The 9,006-nt window shown below is 45.2% G+C and overlaps 1 protein-coding gene across 3 annotated transcripts in view; it reads left to right on the top strand.

The window, feature by feature from the left end:
• rabep2 (rabaptin, RAB GTPase binding effector protein 2) overlaps positions 1 to 9,006 on the top strand; it is a 34,625-nt gene extending 25,619 nt beyond the window's left edge. For all 3 annotated transcript variants that reach the window (XM_042081787.1, XM_042081785.1, XM_042081786.1), the window contains 9 exons: positions 481 to 576; positions 5,802 to 5,900; positions 6,039 to 6,158; positions 6,259 to 6,337; positions 7,055 to 7,066; positions 7,382 to 7,437; positions 7,635 to 7,733; positions 7,971 to 8,087; positions 8,717 to 9,006. In XM_042081787.1, coding sequence (XP_041937721.1) covers positions 481 to 576; positions 5,802 to 5,900; positions 6,039 to 6,158; positions 6,259 to 6,337; positions 7,055 to 7,066; positions 7,382 to 7,437; positions 7,635 to 7,733; positions 7,971 to 8,087; positions 8,717 to 8,821 — 783 coding nt within the window. In that variant the 3' untranslated portion in view covers positions 8,822 to 9,006. The remainder of the gene's footprint in view (positions 1 to 480; positions 577 to 5,801; positions 5,901 to 6,038; positions 6,159 to 6,258; positions 6,338 to 7,054; positions 7,067 to 7,381; positions 7,438 to 7,634; positions 7,734 to 7,970; positions 8,088 to 8,716) is intronic.

Consider the following 9,006-nt stretch of genomic DNA (forward strand, 5'->3'; position numbering starts at 1 on the left):
TGTGTGTTTTACTAATTCGCGGATAGGATAAATGCAGAGACCAAATTCCTTGTATACGCAAGTACACTTGGCCGAGAAACCTGATTTACATTTACATTTATATAGACACATAGTACATATTAATATTTGAGCATTAAATATTCAAATATAAATCGACTATTAAAAATAATAATGAATGATATTGGTATAGGATTTTAGTGGAAGATTGAGAGCCCTAACACACACACATACGTTTGAGGTCACTCAAACACACACTGAAAATCTCACAACACCATTGCTAAATCTCTATACACAAAGCTGAGATGTACGATTAGTCGATTACATGTATTATTAATGATCTATATCTATGATCTATATTCTATATGATTAATAGAATATAATAACAATACATTATTGTGTGTTTCTATTGTGCTATTGTGTGTGTGCGTGTGTGTCTGTGCGTGCGTGCGTGTGTGTGTGTGTGTGTGTGTGTGTGTGTAGGTTGCGGAGCTGCAGGGAGAGGTGACTCAGTTGCGTGAGCAGAGAATAGAGCTGGAGAGAGAGTTGGACACTCAGACCACAGAAACACAGAAACAGGTAACACACACACACTACACACACACGCATGCACGCACGCACACACTACACACACACACACACTACACACACACACACTACACACACACACACACACACACACATACGCACACGCACGCACACACACACGCACACACACACTACACACACACACATACGCACACACACTACACACACGCACTACACACACTACACACACGCACTACACACACTACACACACACGCACACACACTACACGCACACACACACACTACACACACTACACACACACAAACACTACACGCACGCACACACACTACACACACACAAACACTACACGCACGCACACACACTACACACACTCACATACGCACGCACACACACATACACACACACACACACTACACGCACGCACACACTACTACACACACTACACACACACACATACGCACACATACACACACATACACACACATACAGTACACACACACACTACATACACTGCACACACACGCACGCACACTACACACACACACACACCACACGCACGCACACACACTACACACACTACACACACACAAACACTGCACGCACACACACTACACACACGCACGCACACACACGCACACACACACACTACACACACTACACACACTACACACACACAAACACTACACGCACGCACACACACTACACACACACAAACACTACACGCACGCACACACACTACACACACTCACATACGCACGCACACACACACACACACACACACTACACGCACGCACACACTACTACACACACTACACACACACACATACGCACACATACACACACATACAGTACACACACACACTACACACACTGCACACACACGCACGCACACTACACACACACACACACCACACGCACGCACACACACTACACACACTACACACACACAAACACTGCACGCACACACACTACACACACGCACGCACACACACATACACACACACACACACTACACGCACGCACACACACTACACACACTACACACACACACATACGCACACATACACACACATACACACACACACTACACACACTGCACACACACGCACGCACACTACACACACACACCACACGCACGCACACGCACGCACACTACACACACACACACACACACCACACGCACGCACACACACTACACACACTACACACACACACACACATACACACGCACACACACGCACGCACACACACTACACACACTACGCACACGCACACACACTACACACACGCACACACACTACACACACACAAACACTACACGCACGCACACACACTACACACACTACACACACACAAGCATGCACACACACTACACACACACAAACACTACACGCACGCACACACACTACACACACTACACACACACACACATACGCACGCACACTACACACACACACATACACACACACACACTACACACACTACACACACACAAACACTACACGCACGCACACACACTACACACACACTACACGCACGCACACACACTACACACACATACGCACGCACACATACACACACTACACACACTGCACACACACGCACGCACACTACACACACACACACTACACGCACATACACACACATACACACACACACACTACACGCACACACACTACACACACGCACACACACTACACACACTACGCACACACACGCACGCACACACACTACACACACACACATACGTATGCACACACACGCACGCACACACACGCACACACACTACACACACACACATACGCACGCACACACACATACACACACACACGCACGCACACACACTACACACGCACACACACATACGCACACACACATACGCACACACACACACACACTACACTACATGCACACACACTACACGCACACACACGCACACACACTACACACGCACACACACTACACGCACACGCACACACACGCACACACACATACGCACACACATACACACACACACACACACACTACACTACACGCACACACACACACGCACGCACACATACACACACACACACACTACACTACACGCACACACACTACACGCACACACACACACACACACGCACACACACACACACACGCACGCACGCACACACACATACACACACACACTACACGCACACACACTACACACACGCACGCACACACACTACACACACACACATACGCACGCACACACACATACACACACACACACACACACACACACACACACACACACATACACACACACACACTAGTGTTGCACGGTGCACCAATACTACAAAAGTATTGCAATACCTTCAAATTAAAAATGTCACGATGCCTAATTTTATTAGTATCGATACTTTTGAGAATGACCGTGTTCTTTTGAAGTAACATGCGTGTGCGCAAGGCAAGCTTCTTGCGCCTCCTCCCCTAACCTGTGGCTGTGCGTCTTTTCTCCTCACACACACGTAAGCGCAGCTGTCGTGCTATAAACAGCGAGACATGGCTGCTAGTTCAAGTGATGCTATGGTAACACATAATAATAGGCTAATATCAAGTTGATTTGCTCACTTGCATCTCTGAAGTTTGTGTTGCTAACCTACCTAGGCTGTGGGATTTTGGTCATTTAGGCCTACTATTTGGGTTCAATGTAATTTAGAAATAGGCTAAGCAACCATCGCAAACTTTTACATCTGAAGAGAGACCCTTGCTAACTATCCCGCTAGCTCAGGTCACGTTTGACAATTATTGCTCGCTAAAATCATTAATGAACATTGCAAGACACTTATCTCTTCTATGATCCCAGAAAGATTTTCTTCGACTTGTACATTTATTTTATCTAATGACATACAAAACATAATTAATTGCATCCACATATCCTGATGCGCTATGTGCAACTTTTATTCACTAGACTAAAACCGTGAGACAAGGTCAATTACTCTCACGTATCTCTTAAAGTGACAGGCACTCAATTACACCTACTCATCACCAATGTGCACTCAATTAGACCTACACATCACCAATGTGCACTCAATTACACCTACTCATCACCAATGTGCACGCAATTAGACCTACACACCACATTAAAGATTATGCCTAAGTGTAATAGTTTAAAAATAGTTATAGTTTTAGAATAGTTTTCAAATTGCTAAATATATTTACTAGTAATTATGCAGAATATATGAAATATGACATAAGCCATCATTTTCCATGTGTGTTTGTGTGGAGAGAGTCAAGCAGAATCTGGGATGGCCACTGGTGTGAATGATCACACTACAGTATATTCAATATTGCTGATGATGATGTCAAGGTGGTGGGGCCCCCAAATCAAACACATTTTTTTAAAAGTATCGAAGAAGTATAGAAATCCCAATTCTTGACTTGGTATCGGTATCGAAACATTAATTTTGGTATCGTGACAACACTAACATACACACACACACACACACACACACACACACACACACACACACACACACACACACACACACACACACACACACACACTCAGACCGCAGAAACGGGTAACGCATGCACGCACACACACACACACTCTCTCACTCACACACTCTCACAGATACACACACATATCCACTTACACATACAGATTAGGTACAGAATGGAGTTCACTCACACACTCTCACAGATACACACACATATCCACTTACACATACAGATTAGGTACAGAATGGAGTTCACTCACACACTCTCACAGATACACACACATATCCACTTACACATACAGATTAGGTACAGAATGGAGTTCACTCACACACTCTCACAGATACACACACATATCCACTTACACATACAGATTAGGTACAGAATGGAGTTCACTCACACACTCTCACAGATACACACACATATCCACTTACACATACAGATTAGGTACAGAATGGAGTTCACTCACACACTCTCACAGATACACACACATATCCACTTACACATACAGATTAGAGTACTCCACAGAATGGAGTTCACTCACACACTCTCACAGATACACACACATATCCACTTACACATACAGATTAGGTACAGAATGGAGTTCACTCACACACTCTCACAGATACACACACATATCCACTTACACATACAGATTAGAGTACAGAATGGAGTTCACTCACACACTCTCACAGATACACACACATATCCACTTACACATACAGATTAGGTACAGAATGGAGTTCACTCACACACTCTCACAGATACACACACATATCCACTTACACATACAGATTAGAGTACAGAATGGAGTTCACTCACACACTCTCACAGATACACACACATATCCACTTACACATACAGATTAGGTACAGAATGGAGTTCACTCACACACTCTCACAGATACACACACATATCCACTTACACATACAGATTAGAGTACAGAATGGAGTTCACTCACACACTCTCACAGATACACACACATATCCACTTACACATACAGATTAGGTACAGAATGGAGTTCACTCACACACTCTCACAGATACACACACATATCCACTTACACATACAGATTAGAGTACAGAATGGAGTTCACTCACACACTCTCACAGATACACACACATATCCACTTACACATACAGATTAGGTACAGAATGGAGTTCACTCACACACTCTCACAGATACACACACATATCCACTTACACATACAGATTAGAGTACAGAATGGAGTTCACTCACACACTCTCACAGATACACACACATATCCACTTACACATACAGATTAGAGTACAGAATGGAGTTCACTCACACACTCTCACAGATACACACACATATCCACTTACACATACAGATTAGGTACAGAATGGAGTTCACTCACACACTCTCACAGATACACACACATATCCACTTACACATACAGATTAGGTACAGAATGGAGTTCACTCACACACTCTCACAGATACACACACATATCCACTTACACATACAGATTAGAGTACAGAATGGAGTTCACTCACACACTCTCACAGATACACACACATATCCACTTACACATACAGATTAGAGTACAGAATGGAGTTCACTCACACACTCTCACAGATACACACACATATCCACTTACACATACAGATTAGAGTACAGAATGGAGTTCACTCACACACTGATCTGCCTCTTCACTTGTCTGTGAAACACCTGAGCGACCTGCCTGATCTACCTGTGTGTGTGTGTGTGTGTGGTGTGTGTGTGGTGTGTGTGTGTGTTTGTGCGTGTGTGTGTGTGTGTTCAGGTGTCAGTCCTCCAGTCTCAGGTGCAGACATCAGAGGCCCTCCTCCAGGAGCTGCAGCAGTCTTTCAGCCAATCACAGAGTGCTGTGCAGAGCCGCCTGGTGAGTGACAAGCTGCTTGTCCAATCAAAACTTGCCCACATATCACAAACTTCTCAGACTTATAACTTAACTGTGTGTGTGTGTGTGTGTGTGTTTCTGTCTGTGTCTGTGTCTGCGTGCGTGTGTGTGTGTGTGTAGGCAGAGCTGTCTGTTTCTCAGAGGAGAGTGTGTAGCGAGCTGTCCAGACTGAAAGGGGAGGAGCCAGAAGAGGAAGGGGCAGCAGAGATGAACACAAACTTCAGCAGCTCCTCAATGCAGGTGTGTGTGTGTCTGTCTGTCTGTCTGTCTGTGTAGTTGTGTGTGTGTGATGCCTCTGCGTGTGTGGTAGCTGACGTGTAGTTGTGGTTTGTACCACTAGGGGTCGCACTGTGAGGAGAGATTGCGCATCGAAATCGTCAACCTGAAGGAGCAGCTGGAGACACGCACAGAAGAGAGCGGTCTGTCTCAGTTATCGACTACTACTGCCTGTCTGTCTGTCTCAGTTATCGACTACTACTGCCTGTCTGTCTGTCTCACTTATCGACTACTACTGCCTGTCTGTCTGTCTGTCTGTCTGTCTGTCTCTGCCTGTCTGTCTGTCTGTCTCACTTATCGACTACTACTGCCTGTCTGTCTGTCTGTCTCACTTATCGACTACTACTGCCTGTCTGTCTGTCTGTCTGTCTGTCTGTCTCTGCCTGTCTGTCTGTCTGTCTCACTTATCGACTACTACTGCCTGTCTGTCTGCCTGTCTCACTTATCGACTACTACTGCCTGTCTGTCTGTCTGCCTGTCTGTCTGTCTGTGTGTCTGTCTGTCTCACTGAACGACTACTGCTGTCTGTCTGTCTTTCACTCAAGGACTTCTCCTGCCTATCAGTCTGCCTGTATCTTATGTGTATGTGTGTGCCCCTGTGTTTGTGCGTGCGTGTGCTGGTCTTGGTGTACACTAACTGTGTGTGTGTGTGCGCGTGTGTGTGTGCGCGTGTGTGTGGTATGTGTGTGGTATGTGTGCGTGTGTGCGCATGTGTGTGGTATGTGTGTGTGCGTGTGGTATGTGTGTGTGCGTGCATGTGTGTGTGCGCATGTGTGTGGTGTGTGTGTGTGCGTGCGTGTGTGTGTGTGCGTGCGTGTGTCTCTCTTCTCTCCCTCTGTGGTTTGCTGGTGGTCCTGCAGAAGTGCTTGAGGGTAAGTGAGAAACGTATGTAGTAAAGTAAACAACATCAGTAAATAATAACAGTAAACAACCAAACACATAATCTACTAATCCACACATGGAAGCATCAGTGTGTGTGTGTGCATGCGTGTGTTTTATCTGTGCAAAGCCTCATTGGTTTCACATGAACCCTTGATGTTGTTTCTGTAGATGAACAACAAGTGTCAATTTTGTGTAAACATCTGAAAGATTATACAGTATACAGACATACAGTATATGTGAGTGTGTGGAAATATTTAACGGTTTATGTTGGAATTAAAAAATGTCTGTTTGTGTTCAATGTCCAGTCCGGCTGTCCAGTTTAAAAACAGAGACGGACCGCATCCAAACCCAGAAGGAAAAGGTGTGTGTGTGTGTGAGAGAGTTTGTGTGTTTCTGTGTGTGTGTTTGTGTGTGAGGGGTTTCATTATGTGTCTGTCTGGTTTGTTTATTGTTGTTTTCAGTATATATTTTATGTGTGCGTATACATGTAATAATTTAAAGTCTGTGTGCGTGCGTGTGTGTGTGTGTGTGTGTGTGTGTGTGTGTGTGTGTGTGTAGTTGGAGTGTGAGATGCAGGCGTGTCGCACTGAACTTCAGGGCCTGCGAGTGGCGCTAGCTCATCTCCAGGGAGACAAGAAGAGTCTCCAGAACGACAAGGTACACACACACACTAAAAGAGACATTTGGAATGTTGAATTGAATGTTGACATTGACATTAAAAAATCGTATCTGCAAAGTCACATTATCTGTCAGAGAAATCACAAATGAGATATTTCCCCCAAATCGTGCAGCCTTACCATACACACAGTGATACATTGAACAACATTACATACAGCCACATACCCAGTCACACACACACACTTACTGTTATACCCCCCCCCCCCCCCCCCCCAGGCGTCGCTGCAGCAGCAGTGTCTGGAGTTCCGCAGTCAGGTGATCAGCCTTCGCACTCAGATGGACACCAGCCAGACCGTACAGATGGACTTCGTCCAGCTCTCCCAGTCTCTACAGGTACAAACACACACACACATATGAAGGGTTCAGATGCAAAAGCCTCTAAATGCCACCTATGTCAAAAATGAGATAAAGATGGTGAGGGGATGCGCTCCACACATAGTATACGCTAATCAAATAATTTAACTTCTAAACCCACTAAATACCACTCTCTTCCTGGTCTGAAATATCGATTTATAGGCAAAAACCTATAGGAGACTGAATTTAAATGCTCATTTAAAAGAAAAGTGGTCAGACGGATTTAGAGGGTTTTGCATCTGGACTCTTCATATATATATATATATATATATATATATATATATATACACACACACACACACACACACACATATACACACACACACATACACACGCAGATGGACACCAGCCAGACCGTACAGATGGACTTTGTCCAGCTCTCACAGTCTCTACACGCACACACACACACAAACACACACTCAAATGGACACCAGCCAGAACGTAGAGATGGACTTCACACACACACCTACACCTACACCTACACACGCACACTCAATCCCTCACACACACGCTCACAATCACATCACACTCACATCCGACATTCAGTAATCTGTGTGTCTGTGTGTGTGTGTGTGTGTGTGTGTGTGTGTGTGTGTGTGTGCCTTCAGGTAAAGTTGGAGTTGATTCGTCAAGCTCAGACTCTGGACCAAGTGAAGGCGATATTGGGGGAGGAGCTTAGCTCAGAGGAAGCCCCGCCCAGCATGGCCACCTGATGCTGATTGGCTGATTTTGACTGAGCCACGCCCCTCTGCTGGAGGACCAATGACGGCGCAGATCCTGCAGCCTGAGACCAAAGCCAAGCTGAAACCACTCCCACTCACCAACTCCAGCCGCAGAGTGTGTGTGTGTGTGTGTTTTAAAAAGATTTTGTCATGTTATCAACTTATCAGGGACTGTA

Source organism: Alosa sapidissima, chromosome 24 (genome assembly GCF_018492685.1).
Source record: "Alosa sapidissima isolate fAloSap1 chromosome 24, fAloSap1.pri, whole genome shotgun sequence".
NCBI classification, from domain to species: Eukaryota; Metazoa; Chordata; class Actinopteri; order Clupeiformes; family Clupeidae; genus Alosa; species Alosa sapidissima.